This window comes from Tachypleus tridentatus, chromosome 12 (genome assembly GCF_004210375.1).
Source record: "Tachypleus tridentatus isolate NWPU-2018 chromosome 12, ASM421037v1, whole genome shotgun sequence".
In the NCBI taxonomy this organism is placed as follows: Eukaryota; Metazoa; Arthropoda; class Merostomata; order Xiphosura; family Limulidae; genus Tachypleus; species Tachypleus tridentatus.
This window is the reverse complement of record NC_134836.1, coordinates 6,679,053-6,695,307: the sequence shown is the minus strand read 5'-3', so window position 1 is coordinate 6,695,307 and position 16,255 is coordinate 6,679,053. Positions and strand designations below refer to the sequence as shown.

General features: G+C 33.0%; 1 protein-coding gene across 3 annotated transcripts in view; it reads right to left on the bottom strand.

Moving 5' to 3' along the window:
* Positions 1-553: 553 nt before the first annotated feature.
* LOC143233414 (lysosomal-associated transmembrane protein 4A-like) overlaps positions 554-16,255 on the bottom strand; it is a 40,355-nt gene continuing 24,653 nt past the window's right edge. For 2 of the 3 annotated variants that reach the window (XM_076469627.1, XM_076469628.1), the window contains exons 5-7: positions 10,380-10,607; positions 9,230-9,325; positions 554-932 (exon numbers count right to left, since the gene is read on the bottom strand). In XM_076469627.1, coding sequence (XP_076325742.1) covers positions 819-932; positions 9,230-9,325; positions 10,380-10,607 — 438 coding nt within the window. In that variant the 3' untranslated portion in view covers positions 554-818. The remainder of the gene's footprint in view (positions 933-9,229; positions 9,326-10,379; positions 10,608-16,255) is intronic. The other variant, XM_076469629.1, reaches the window with a different exon arrangement.

The window sequence follows — 16,255 nt, the reverse complement described above, 5'->3', positions numbered from 1 at the left end:
GCTGGACTTTACATTCTGCAGAATGATACCATTAATATAGTATGTGATGGTGCAACTGACCCTGTCTTCAGCCTATTCAATGACATCCTTTACTCTAACCACACTAAACTAGTCAACATGTTCCTTGAAGAAGTCCCAGTGAGCCCGTGTGAAATGCTCAAGAGAGCACAGCACATCAAGTGACTCCACACACTATAAATGCCATTTGGTGATGATACATTTGGACCTTATAGGCATGCTACAGTGGTGTCAGACTGTTCTTGATGGCCACACTGTTGATTGATGTGAAACATCTTGAACTGCAGAGATACAAATCACACTTATCAAATATTCATTGAATAACTGACAATCTGTGTTTCAGATTGTTATGAATGTTACTTAATACATGAACCATTTCCATGAAACATTACATGACTGAAGACAACTTTTTTATTTTATTACTAATACAAGTTTTTTTTCTTGGCATAGTTATGTTAAAAATTTGGATTATCCTTTGCTTTTAAGCAGTTTGTATTTATGGCCACAAATTAAAAATCTACAAACCTTGACACTGTATGCAGTAACCATGATTTATTTATAGTCTACAAACTTGAGATTAAAAGTTAGAATATTTACATTGCTTTTTAACATACACCATTAGAATAACAATAATATACAGGGAAGAAAACATTTTTTTTTCACTTTTGCTTGCTTACCTCACAAAAATAATAAGTGACTATTAGACATATTTTAGCAAGAGAAGAAAATTCTCATAGACTTTACAACATTAAGCAGCAGTTATTCTTGTTTTTTGTTTTCATGTTTCTTTTATATAATCTTCAAGGAATCTTACCCTCCACTGTCTGTAGGTGGGGTGTTTGTGGGTGTTGTCTAAAGGAGGACAGGTACAAAGGAGGTTTGATTTGCAGTTTATATCCAGTATGTGGCAAAATCTGAAATTACATGAATAGATAAGAAAAATATTTCTCATAAATTTACAGATATAATGAATTACTTTTTAATATTCTATGACCTAATTATGATTATCATATATCAAGTACTAACTGATGCATCTGTTCAATGCTAAGAAGGTCCAAGAAGAGCATTCATAGGTCACAGCAAAAAAACCCTGGAGTCAAGAGGGCAAGGTATTATAGATTGGGAACAAAGCTGGTCCAGGAAGACATGGACACACATGTCTGAAAGAGGAGGAAAGATCAGATAATTCTCAATGTGAGAGTCAGGTAGTAAGGAACAGGAAAAATCAAAAGACAAGGGAGAAAGAGAAAGCAAGGTATAAACTTGATTAATCAAATCTACAGATAGTTTGAGAAGAAACATTTTCCTCCACATATGAATCTACTACAAAACCAGAAAGTGAAAAAAGTTGATCAATTTCATTGATCTTGTTGTGAAGTTTTAAGAAGAGGAGAATTTGCAACTGGTCTAAGGACAGGAAGATGAGAAAAAAAAGAACATAATGAACTGTGGTGATAACACTTTCCACAGTTAAAAAGTATTCAGTGGCTATGGGCAATGCAGAGAGGCAGTGCCAGTAAAACTGCCAGAGCCTCAAGAGAAGTTATTACCAGTTATTAAAACACCCTCCCCCCATGGACCCTAACTTTTTAGACAAGTTCAGTTGCCACCTGTGAAGTTTCATAAAGATCCATGATTGCATGGCAGATAATTTCACACACAACAAATGGTCAAATGCAAATTTCTGATTGAACACTCTTTTGATACAGCAAGTTTTGTCAGAACTAGAGAAATACAATTGAATATCTATGAAAGGCTCAAACACCTGTTCGTTCTTGTCAGGACATCTACAACACAGTTTGGCTCAACTTTAATATCACGGTGAATGTATAATGATGCCAGACCATTCAATCGATCTTCAGTGGTGGTATTTCTCAAATACGTTTTGAGTCTTCTGAGAGTTGAAAACGAATGCTCCACTGAGCTCGTTAACACAGGTAGCATGGCAAATATTTTCAACAGTCTAGAAATGGCTGGGAACATTTGTGCATTACACATTGCATATGCATCTATGACATTTTGTAGTCTTTTGTTCCCAAGTGATTTGTACCAACCCCTAAGTTCACCTACTGCAGCTAGTGAAGTGCTGTCAATGTCAGCCTTGTATATATTGACCAAATCTTTAATTTGTTCACATTGTTGTGCTGCAAGTTTTTACCATTCAGTGGAAGATCCTGATGGTAGTAGACACATGAAGTTTGTAATGAGAGTTTTGTGACTGGACAGATGGTCACATATTTGTGAAAGAAAGTGATCAACAAATGGTACAAATACCACAATACGAAAGTACTCTTCAGGGCTAGTGGTTTGTGGGTTAGCACGGTACATCTGTCTTTAAACCTGCCTTGGCATTATGATGTCAATTTGAAGCTCAATACACAGAGTTTGAGCCTCACAGAAAATGTTGTGAAATTCATTCACAGTATTATTTCTGAGTGATAGGATTAAATCTTTCATTATTTCTGTGTGATGCATCGTAGTACCTAAATCAATGTTCTGTTGCTGCATTAAGTTGCACAGAGGTAAACTAAAGGAAAACAACTTAGCAATGGTAAGTAGAGTGATGATGAATTCTGGCTGTGTTATAGAACACAACAATTGATTGGCTTGTGTGGCAGAATCTCTGTCTTGTCAACCTGATATGGTCTCAAGGGGATCTGCAACCGCATGGATTAATTCTAGAAAGACAATGGCTGAGTCATGCCTCTCAAACCACCAGGTGGGGCAGAGACCTCTCAAACGTTTTTTTTTTTTCGATTCAGGTGTTTTATTCTCCACCAAAAAAGCCAAAATGTGCTCTCGTTTGGGTGTATTGAGAAAGTTTTCAATGCTAGAAATTACTCCCATGCAATTTTGCACAGGAACTTCTTTACAAGCATCAGAAATTGCCACGTTTAGGGAATGGGCACTGCAGTGTACATAGGGTGCAAGTGGGAATTTATCAGTTATGTGTCTCTGGACACCATTGAATTTCCCACTCATAGAGGCAGCACCGTCGTACCCTTGTCCTCGCAGGTAAGCCATGTCAGTACCATATTTTGTCAGATTGGTTATGATAACATCAGCCAAATTTCTGCCTGCCACATCATAAACAGGTATAAATTGCAAAAAATCTTCTCTCATTGCAACAGAGTTGTCATTGGCATGCAAATATCTAACACACAGCAAAAACTGTTCAATGCCTGAAATATCTGTTGTTTCATCAGCTAATATTGAGAAACACTTTGCAGCATTAGCCCTGTTGACCAAAGCATCAAGAACATGAGTATTACAGGCACTGATGATTTCATTTTGAATTTGAGGACTCAGATACATAGCATTCCTCTTTGTACTCTTAGGGCTTGCTGGAAGCTTGACATCACCCTTTGCCCTTTAGTGCAAAATTGACCGAAAATTCCCATCATTATTGATGGACTCCTCATCAGTTTCACCAACAAACATTGGAACAGAATCATATTTTCTTCTCAAAGCTAAACCCTGTCTTCCACACAGCAATACAGTATCAATAATAGGCATTAAATATTGTCAGTTCTGTTCAATTTCTTGCTTGTAAGTTGCATCAAGTAGCAAGTGCACAGATGAACTTGTGTTTATGACCTGTAGAAAATTTTAGCTTTTTCTTTGCTGCCTTGGTGGTACTGTTTCAATTATTGTGCCTTCAAGTCTTCAACAGCCTTCTTCCAGTTTGTGTATGGAAATTTTACTAGTTGTCCCAATTTCTGGCTTCCAACACCAGCACCATCAGGAGCAAAAAGACAGCAGTACTTGCAGAAAGCACCCTTTGCATGTTGACTGTAGAGTAACGATCTCCACTGTGAAAGCCATCGATGCAGAATGTTTGCATGATTTTTAATACAAAATTAATATAATGAGGAGTCAACTTACCTGTTTACCAATGCTAACATCATCAGAAATGTAATTTCCAATGTCCCAGACTGGACCTGAGGTGATAGTGGCAGCACTGGTAGAAGGCCACGGTGATGACTCTAACAATTCAGTTGACAATTCTGATTCAACCTGATTGGCTGCAGCAGAATGATCAGGTTCAGCCTCATGAATGGGTTTAAAGAACCCATGCAGTGTCTTTTGCTTTTTCAGGCTTGACATAGTGAATGATTGTTTATTGCAACTTATGTTTGTCATGGTGCCATCCACTGTTTATTTGTGAAGTTAATTCTTGAAATCCAGGGAATCTGAACATACACTGTCCATGATATTTGAATACAGATTGTAGACACTATACATATATTTTGCACTCTCCTGAGTGACTCTATATTTTATATGTTGATGACAGGACTGTAGGCCTACTTTGCTGGGCCTGATGACTTTAAGTTATATATTATATATATAGTCCTATATATTTATTTATGATTAAAAAAATAAGACAAACAACTCAATGTGCCATTCGGAAATTTGCCAAAAAGGTGGTCTCAGAATGCAAAATTCAGGCTTTTGTTTTATGTTTTTATTTAAAAATTTCCATGGGGGCATGCCTCCAGACCCCCCTAGCATGGCTTCGTGCCTGTGGCACTTGCATCAAACACTCAAACTAAACCCCTCCCTCCCCAATGGCCATTTCTGGCTACGCCCCTGGTTATTACACACCATAACTTGAGTTCATATTGAGTAACTACTCCCTAGTTGGTCTTTTGCACAATATAAATATTTTCCTTTTGTATTTTTAAATTTAAAAGTCAAAATAAACATTAAAACTAACAAATTGAGAGAGAGAGAGAAATTTTCAATAAACTTTTCTCCATGAATATCATGGAGTCAAAGTGTTTACTTCTCTGAGTGTAAAGTGATTTTCATATTAACCCTCAAAGCCAGGTCATAATTTACCATGCATATCATGAGGTTTTAGAGACACATTTACAATTTTATTAAATTACATTTTATTTATGTTATACCAACTAGCATAGGAGAAAACCATAGCTCAAAATTCATATTTTAATACAAGTTTTAAATTCTTAATTTTTTAAGACAATACTTGAAAATATCCTGAATTTCTCCTAGTGTGAAAAATGTGACATATTTTCTCTAGGTATCCCTTCTTCTCTATTTTATTCACAATCCCTGCAATAAGTCCAAAATTTAAGGTAAATTACTCATTATAATATTGTCATTGCTCAGACAAACCTTAATTTTTATAGCTTACAATTTTGTTTGGTTATGGAGCCATAAAATAGAAAATCAGACTCCTCTTGCCACACTCACCTTTCATGTTAATAATAAAAATGATTTATGAGGCAATAATAATGGTATGAATAGTAGTTTAGACACAATTCCAATGGCAATAAAATTTAAATATAAATGTATACTGTTACGAGTTTAACACTACTTAGGATAAACAATCTGAAGTCATTCTAGAAGGGGGAGGAAAAAAGAATAATTTAGATTTATTTTCTTTTTTTTTGGTGGTTATGATGCTGGTTAAAGTTCGTGTACAAGTTAGAGTACAGAAAATAACAAATAGCACAAAGTTTTACTGAAAATAAACATTTGAAATATATTTATGAAGCTTTAGAATTATAAAACGAAATTTGAGATTTTTGAGATGAAGAATGAAAATCAATTTGCAAACAGACTATTAAAAACAAGCATTTGATACATTATGGACATCTCTTATTTTTTAGTTTATTTAAAATACTTCACTGTAAAATATGCCTTTTTTATGCAAGATTTATAATGTTTACTGAAAGACTGCCAAATGTTGTGAAGATACACATATTATATTGAAAGTTAGAAGTATTAAATCTATAAACACTTTGAATAAGTACAAAGAGGTCATATAGTCACTCAAACTGATCAAGTCCGTGTTGAGAGAGTTAAGATTAAAAATACTTTTCTTTATTTAAAAACTCAAATTATCTGTAAACTTCTTAAATAAATTTAAAATGTTTTGTTATCACGAACATTTTATATTCTTTTTTTTATTCTACCCTAACCAAAAACAGGATCGGTCACTTTGACTAACCTCATAATCACACACACACAAAAAACAACTACTATTTTTTCTTTCTACAATACTTCCCATTGTAATATAAAACTGTTTTTGTTTATCCTAAACAGCTTATATCTTGTAACAAGGTACATTTGTTTCTACTTACATTTTATTGTTTCATTGCTTTTTGAACCATGTCTAACTAATAATTCTGCTACATATGTTGTGCACATTATGTATGAACATGTAGCCTATGTTATCTTATTGTATTACACAAGGCATGGGACACATGGAAGCTGCTCCTATGTGTATCTTTTGAAAAGTTTTTATTATTACTGCAATTTTTCTTTATCTTACCTAATGTAATAAATTTCTAATTTTTCAATTTTAGTTATTTTTATAATAATAAATAAAAAATACACAGGAAAAGCAAAAACACAATACCTGGATCTTCTGTTCTCTTTGCTGTCAATGGAACTTAACTCTACTTTATTATACTAATGATACTACTACAATAAGTAACTTTTTACTTAATTAAATAAAGCACCTAAGAACAGAGGGTAATAACATGTAAAAAGTAGGCATAGTCTCATAATTATTATACTTTTTATAACTATGAGATAAGAGTTAAGCTAATCAATGAGTTTCCCATGAGAACAAAGTTTGAAGTAGAAGTGAACTTAACAATTCTCTGAAACAACAGAACATAACAGGGTATTTGATACATTAAAAGCTTGGCTTTCTCTTAGTTATAAATAATATAGTACTAAACATCAGAGAAAACTATTGCCAATTTGTAAAAGACAGGATGCAACAGGTGAGCATGGCAACAGGGATCTGATTTTCTATTTTACGGCTCTGTAACCACATAATATTGAAGGCTGTAAGAATTATGATTTGCCTAAGTGATAACAATATTATAATGAGTAATTCTTGTTAAATTCTGTACTTCTTGGACATGTGATAAATAAATTATAGAAGAGAGGATATATAGAAAGAAAATGTCACAATTTTCATACTGGGATAAAACTGAGGTCTTGTAAAAATATTCCTAGTAAAATTACTAATTTAAATCTTATATAATATTAAAATACAATTTATTAACAATATTTTTATGTCACGTTTACTTAAAAGCTATGATAATATGATAGTTTAATTAACTTTTGAATGTCACTCTTTAAAATGCCATAACATGCACACATTGACCAGCCTGTAATGAAAGGGTTAATAATCTGATGCTAAAGATAAGAAAGTTGACACTTTCAAAAGGCAGCATAAATCTTATGCAATTAAGGTAAAGATGAGCAAGCACATTTATTAATCCTTTTGCCATGGGCATTTTTCTTGTATGTCACAAGGTTTTAGTGAGTTACATTCAAAATTTAATTAAACTACTTTATTTTCATGATACACAAATAAATTTAGAAAACAAATATAGCTATTAAACCAAATTTTAATATTATGTAAGTTTTAAGTTCTTCATTTTATAAGGGGATATTTAAAAAAAAAAAGCTTAAATTTTTGCTAGTATGTGAATTGTTATATTTCCTCTCTGCGTATGCCCTCTTCTCTAATTTATTTAACACCATCCCTGAAAAGTATAAAAATTTAATGTAAATTACTCATTATAATATTGTTATCACTCAGATAAGAATAATTTTTATAGCCTTCAACCTTATTTGGTTACAGAACCATAAACTAGAAAATCAGACCCCCTCTTGACACATCCTTTCTTTCAGAAAATGCCAGTATTTTTCTGTGACATTTAATGTTATTTAAAACAAATAGAAAGCCAAGCTGTTAATCTATCAAATTACATTGTTTTCATACACAGAACTGTCAATTTTGCTTTCAGTTCAATATTCCCTAAACCAAATCAGTAACACAGATGAAATTGCAGTTTTTTTTTTTTGCTGCACAACTACACTGTAAATGGGAAAGGAGAAAAACAGGTGACAATCAAAACCACTTGTTAGGAAAAATTAATTAGTGTCATACTACGTGCAACTGCAGATGGAAATAAATTACCACTGTATGTCATATTAAACAGCAAAACATAGCCAAGAGAAAATTTTTGCAAAGATGTAATAGTTCGTGCACAAAAAAATGCTTGAATGATATCAGAGTTAATGGAAAAGAGGTTGGGAAGCATCGGCCTGGTGCATTATTAAGGCAACGGAGCATACTTGTAATGGACGCACTTTGTGGTCATCTCTCCAATAAAATAAGGTCGGTTACAACTTCTTGATGAGTCCATTAACAAGTCATTCAAGGATCGTATCTGTAAGCATTATAATGCTTGGATGAATAAAGACAATCATGCTTTGACACTGAGTGGCAAAATAAAAAGGGTATTAGCATCAATAATAGTGTTGTGGATTTGAAAAGCTTGAAAAGAAGTGTCAGGTAACATTATTAGAAAATCCTTTTTAAAATGTTTTTATCCAATACAGAAGATGGAACACAAGACGACATTCTTTGGGACAACAGTGAATCAAGTAATCAAGATGGTTCAACTTCAGAATATAACAGTAAATCAGAAGAAACATCAGAGTAGAATTCTGATTAAATAAAGAAAGCAGGAAGAAACATTATTCTAAAGAACATTTTAAATTTCCTGTATATTTTATATATTATCTATTATATTTCATTTTAAATACAATATTAACACTTTTGATTCATTAATAAACTTTTTAAAACACATTTACTCCTTTCTAATTATCATCCAAATTTTGTTTTTCCTGAAAATTCCTTTTTAAAAGTGGGATGCATCTTAAAATCAAAGTAATATAGTACATGCTGTATTAAAAGTTATAATACAAAAACTATAAAAAGAGTACAAAATTGGTTATGAATTCAGTCAACCTGACTGACCTTATGTCAGTAGAGTTAAAAAGACGATGCTGAACACAAGAATAAAGTTACTTATGAGGACCTGCTGCTCATGGAGTAAATGTCATCCTCCTTTTGGCAGAGGGCTATAGCTGCAAGTTTATGACCTTATATATTGGTGCACTACATGTTAACACACAGGAATAGATGGGAGACAGTTCAAAGTTAGTGACATGGGCAAAACATCAAGAGATATGTAGATATAAGTGGATCATTTTGTAAATACTTATTTGTTTCACATATGTTGTTAAAATTAAATAACATATATGTATAGAGAGAGGTAACTAAACATTCTGTCTATAAAATAATGAAAGAATAAAACTTATATTTTATCTTTCTCTAATTTTCACATCAATTAAAAAAGTGTAAACCAACCTCTCCTTCTAGATCCAAACATTTATCTACCATTTTCTGTATCTCCAAGAGCTTCACAAATTTGTAACATGACCAAATTATGCTCATACAGTAGGCCTATTAAGAAAAAAGTAGCTCTTTTAAAGATCTTTGTTTTATAGTGTTTAACCATCTCTACAAATTAGCAGTTTTTACACTTTGTACATACAATCTTGTCTACAACTTTTATTTACAATTCTAATGTTTTAAAGAATGTAACATTCAATTATAAACTAGGTACTGACTAATAACAAATTAAACTTAACTGTTTTAAATGAAGTTTTTATTCTTATTATTATTTTCATGATAAAACAGGTTTATAAATAGTACAGGTTATTTCAGATTTTAAAAGAACCAAATTTGAAAATAAGGTTTTAACACTGCCTGTACATCTTATGATAATTCTTCTGTTTTAAACATTATTTGAAAGATGTGTATGAAAAAATATTACTGTCTACCCAACTGAATGTTCTTAACGTTAAAAAAATATTGTAATGATGATTAGCAGCAAACACACTGTGAGAGGAAACTATATAACATTTTGAAAACATTTATCAGTTGCTTACGTATTTTTAGAACCTTCTTAAAAAACTACATTATTAGTTATATAATTTTAGATAATCCTAAATTTGGAATAAAAATTCCATGATGAAATTATTATTTTCTAGCACATCCAGTAACAGATGTTTTGTAAGGAATTACAAGTAGAAGAAATTAGTGAAAAACAGAATTATGTACGAGAAAGGTATACTTTACTTTATTATAGTAATGTAGTGGAAAAACAGAAAAAAGGAACAAAAACTGGACTATTACAGTCACAATCAGTTAACGGAATAACAAAATTAATTACATGAAACAAATAAATACTTGACTGTTACAGTCACATAGCAAAATAACTGATTTACAAGAAAAAGGAAAAAAAAAATTCAATTGTCACAGTTAAGTATGGGGAAAAACACATCATGAATATGTTTATGAAAATCAAAACTTCCCCTAAGAACATGTACATGTATTCTTTGGAATTGTTATAACTCTATGGGTTTAGAACAAAGAAATAAATAACAATCATTTGCAAGAAGTGGTGTGAAAATTGAAAGTATTAAAACAATATTAAAGTTTCAAAGAATGGTACCTTTACACAAATACAGAAAGTAAATGCCATCATGAATATGACCCACATCCACTGGGTGTCAAGTTGTAACAGCTCCTTTTTGAATGGAATTATGTAATAGTTGTTAATTAGCTCTCGTGGACTGGGCAATATGTAACCATATGAAAAATAGCCAATCACTGACACAATTGTAAGTGTAAATTCAAAAACTTGAATGCAGAAAAAAGGCATAACATAACTGGAATAGCCCTGCAAAGTAGAAAGTGGCTATGAAATTCATAGTCAATATTAAGTTAAACAACAAACCATTTCAATTACACAGGAAAATGCAATTTTTAATATTCTCAATACCAGATGAATTTTCTGTTTTTTAAACTAATATCACCATATGAAATTTAGGGCAATATACTTAAAAAAGAATAACTGTATAAAATATTAATGACATTGGTAAAATAAATATTTTATTATTGTTGATCAAAAGTTCCTATCTTGTTTTGCATTTATTGACATTTATTTTAATACATTTTTGTACCCACTGAATCAAGTACATAACCTAATAAAAGATGCATAATTTCTAAATAATCAATAATGAACACAAACAAATGTCAATGTGCAACACTTAAGGCCTATGCATCTGCTAACCCTAAGTACTACCTGAAATCTTCTTGTAGAAAAATATTTTACAAATATAATAATACAACACAAAAATCAGTATCAGAGTAAAAAAAATGTCACCAGGAAAAATAAAAATATTTCTAGTTTTTTGTTGGTTGGGAGTTGTTTTTAAGAACAGTATGTTCAACCTCTGAATGTGGTGTTTCCAGACTGCTACTTCCAAACTTGTAGAGGTAGAAAAATACATTAATCACTGATTAGCAAGTTGTTCACATTTGTTTTAAAACTTAGTACTTTCCATTTTGTAAAGTTTTTATGTGAAGAACATATCCAAGACATAGACCTCTGTCAGTATGCAAGTGTATGTGATTTCAGCCAAAAGAAGTATAACTTGTCCTTTACAAGCTTTAGAAATAAGACATTTTACACAGTTAATTCACAGACACCAACATAAACTATGTCATAAAGGAAAAAAAAGAAACTGTAGCTGTTTTTTACATGTATAATGTCATCTCTGTATTATTTTCTGACACATATACATGTATATATATACTATTCAAAAAAGAAACGCAAAAGGCAAAATTTGAGACATATTGTTAACAAGTTTATTCCGGGTAGTTCTGTATGACATGTGTGAAACTTTGCACATTCAATGCTGAACACCCAAAGTCTGCAAAGGTGAAGTCCACGCTCACTAGGTGAAGTTTAACGTCACTCAACGTCAATAACGAGTATGCCCCCCCGTGAGCATCAATAACTGCTTGACATCTCCTGCCCATGGAAGCTATGAGATGACGAATCACATCCTGTGGAATGGCTGTCCACTCAGCCTGCAAAGCTGCTGCAAGCTGAGGTAGAGTCTGCGGTTGAGGTTGTCACCGTCGCAGACGTCGGTCCAACTCATTCCAAAGATGTTCGATGGGGTTTAAATCTGGTGATCTGGAGGGCCAGGGAAGAACGTTGATGTTGTGGTGTCTCAAGAAGACAGTGGTGAGTCGGGCTGTGTGAGGACGAGCGTTGTCATGTTGAAAAACGTCGTTGACGTTCACCATGATGGGTTGCACATGGGGCCTAAGAATCTCGTCGACGGTTGCGTACGGTCTGATCGGAAATCCTACGTAGCCCTGGTATGGTTGAGGCAGTAGACGTCGCAGTGGTGGTCCTATCCCAAAGGTGACGTAACCGGATGTTGCGATCTTGTGCGAGCGTGGTCACACGAGGTTTGCAGGATCGTGGACAGTCACAAGTTGATCCATGTTGTTGGTGACGATTCCATAGCCTTGTGATGGTGCTTGGGTGAACATTCACAGCTCTGGCAACATCTGATCGAGATTCGCCTGCTTCCAAGCGACCAATGGCGTTGTTGCATTGTGCTTCAGTCAGTTTTGGCGTAACTGTATTGCGTGTCGGTGATTTAACACTGAGCTGTGGAAACCGAGAACTCGTTACTTTTATAGAGATTTTGCACATGTTGCACTTGCAGAACATACAGATCTCTCAAAGAAATTTATTAGACACGCATGCGTTTTGGCGAAAAATCCGATGTTTTCCTCCGTTTTCAAAGTGCACAACTTTTATTGTCATTTTGGTCTGAAAATCAGTGCCTTAACACGTGTAACATCACATACTCTGAGCTTGTAACGTTATTACATATATTTCTCTTTAAAATAACAAAAATATCCCTTTTGCGTTTCTTTTTTTGAAGAGTATATATATATATATATATATATTCATAATTAAACTATTATTGTAGGTGAAAAATTGCAGGAATATTAGTGAAGAAAATTCAATTGAGAGCTTTGTTACTTGATATTATTAATCTATTCATATTAACTTTTCAGCTAGCTTTTAATTATATAATTTGAATATTTTATTTAACAAAATATGAAATATAAATTAAATGATATTTCATGCCATGAATGATGCTTATTTTCAAGCAGCTTGCTAGTAAGGGGTTTTGTGATTATACTTTGAAATAAATACCAATGTCTCAGAAAGTAATATACAGTGGAGCGCTGTTAAGCCGCGGTATTTGGGGGGTGAACCTGCTTAACCGCGGCTTAAGTGGTCCGCGACTTAAACCTTTGTGACTGAAAAGTCGCTAACAGCTCAGAAACTGAAGTGATTTCTATTGGGTTTGTGGCCAATATTTATACAATCCATAAAAATATCGGATTATGGAATTAAAAATAATACTTTAATTATTGATCACTTTTTTCACGGCTTTACCGCGGATTAACTTTAATGTATGGAGAGGTGTGATTCGGTAACAATGGCGGCTTCCATAAAGCTGGCATAGAGAGCGGATAAGGTAGATTAACGGTCGATTTCTATTGTAATATATTTTATTTATTTCCCAAATTAAAGCAAATCCTTTTTAAATATCCCCTTGAAGTTATAAAGCCAGGATTAAATTCGTAAGCCGCGTTTTTACACGTTCTTAAATTAGCGGTGAGCCGCGATAATCCTCGCTCACATTTGTCATGTCAGTGTCAACGACAAGGAGAGTGTGAGAAACTTTAAAAAGCCAGGTAGTAGATTTAATACATCAAACATTTTGGGACAAGACTTGCTACAGCGGCTTAGGCTATTTCGCGGTTTACTGGTCCGCGGCTTAATGGCGCTCCACTGTATATACAGTTTTTTGAGGTCTAAATACTAGATTTAATTATAGCAGATGTTTATAATAGTCACTTGACACAGTTTATTTTTAGTTATACAAAATATATCATATATGGAAACCTTTACAAAATATACTGAGTAGTTCATGGAAAACAAAGGGTAATAACAAACACACAGACATTAGTTGTTGGAATATTTAGATTATTTTAAAGAAAAAACAGGTAATATAAAAAAACTTTAATTTTGGTTGGAAGATGATGGGGAGATTCACTGTTTGAACTTTGCACAAAAACAACAGAAAAAATTAATGGAATATCAGGGAATTTCAATAAGTAAGAATCAATATATTTTTAATTTGGATAATATCGTTGGTAAATGTGTTTTACAGTATTTATAGAACAACTTAAAATAAATAGGGTTTTACAACCTACCTATTTAATTAAATTTTGTGACTGGAATACTGAAAAAGCATGATTGCTAGACTTTAAACATTACAAAGTATTAAGAAATAATGTGTTTTGTCAAGATGTTTATGCTGACTTCATCTGAAATAAATGTTCTGAAACAATAATAATAATAAACTGTGAAGATGGTAGATATAAAACATATCATAGAAATAACAGCTGTTATAATTCTTTCATTTAATTTTCCAAATCATTTTAACCTGATGATGGCTTTAACAGGTCATACGTTCATATGCTTCTCTTTGTGTTCTGTAATGTTTTATATCAATGCCAGCATTTTACATAACTTATTAACTTAAAATATATTCCTCACATTAGCATTAAAACCCTAATACAGGAAAGTTATAATTTTCTTATACTGAACATATATTTCAGACCAGTACTTACCTCTTGTCCCATAAATAAGTATTCTTGTTCAGCACTGCCCTCTACATCCAAAAAATATTTCTGCATGCCCCAAACCTCAAGCTCTTACATGTCTTACAATTGATTGATTTAAATGTGTCTTGCATGCATATCATCATGCAACAACCCAACTATCCACCAATTAGAGTGAGTGCAACACACACTCCTGATGAATGTGATTCTTTCTATTCAATTCTACTGAACTATCACTTTGAGTTCTGACAGAAAATGGATGTGCAAGGTTTCAGAGGAAAAGAAGGATAGAAAATGTATGAGGTGTTAAGTACCCATCAGCAATATATTTTTAGTAGAGGAAAATTATAATTTCCAAAACAGTAAATTACCTCTTCTCACATCAACAGCTAGAATCCCACATTGAAGAGGTGAAAGGAATGGTGCAAAGGAAAGCAAGAATCATCCTTCAAAAGTGTCTAAAGAATACTCTATAAGAGTAGATCCTCGCATTAGAAGATTACATATGGGAGACCATACCACTTCTGTGCATATACTCTTTGTCCAGTGTAGAAAAGAGATGTCACAGACAAGGGTGGAATCTGGGAGAAATGCATCTGAAAAGGAGAGAACCATGATTATATTGGGAGCTGAACTACATCATACTGAGATCTCAATCCTATAGTATATATCAGTGTGGGTGAGAGTAAAAGGATGTGTTTCCAAGTAAAGTGTGGATAGGGTGTGATTAACTGTACATCACAAGTTATCCGAGTCCAAACCCCAAGCTACTAGGTACCAACATCTGGGATGTAGGATAAGGATCAGACCACTATGGTGTGGGAAAGAGAACTATACTGGCAGCAAGTCAACTACAGTCCAAAACCCTACAAAGGAAATACAAACTTGGAGAGGATGAAGTATTATGTGACAGGGAAGGGCAGTGATCGTGCAAAATCAGGGAAGGAATAAATTATAACATACTCAAGAAATCATGTCTAAAAAGGCTATATTAGGCCTAGCTGACTCTGCAGGAGGGGCAGGGAAAGATGTGGCAAAAAAGGCTGTCAAAATCTTCATTGACTCAACCTGGTTTAGTATATTCAGGATGAACAAAGACAAGATTAGGTGAAGCAGGTAGATTTATATAATGATCAGTCTCATGGCAGATGATAGTCAATAAATACAAAGTTGAGTCACTGTCATAAGTAGTTTGTGTAATTGTGTTAGTAGAAGGCATGGTATCCTAAGTGGAAACAGGAACTTCAGAATTAACTGTGTAATCAAACACAAGTTGTGAATGGAAAACAAGTTTGAAAAATTAGAAGAATGAGTTATCTTAAAAATGAATTGTAAAAGTAAAATTTATAGAAAAAAAATCCAGAACAAAAATTCCACAATAAAACAACAAAAAAAATTTTTGACATGAGCGATAACTAATCAGTAGAATATAATACAGAGAGTCACGTGTCAGATGTGTATGTTGCATGCTTATTGGTGGAGGGTTGTCATATGATGATTTGCCTGTAAGAAACATTTGAATCCACCAATAGTAAGGTGAAGACCTATGGCATCCAGTAAAAAAAATTTTGTGGAGTTAATGTACCATATCAGAAGTTTACCATCATCAATAGTGTTTCATTGAAGCAAATTACCTACATAAATCAGAAATAAACAATCACACCAGTAAATAATTTAACCAATTAAATATAACACAAGAACTAGAAATTCAAGAGGATACTCTTCTCCCAAACTATTTACAAAACAAAGCTTATCTTGTGCTCCAGATCCTTGTGCATTTGAATCTGAAATAAAAACTGTATAAAATTGTAAGTACAA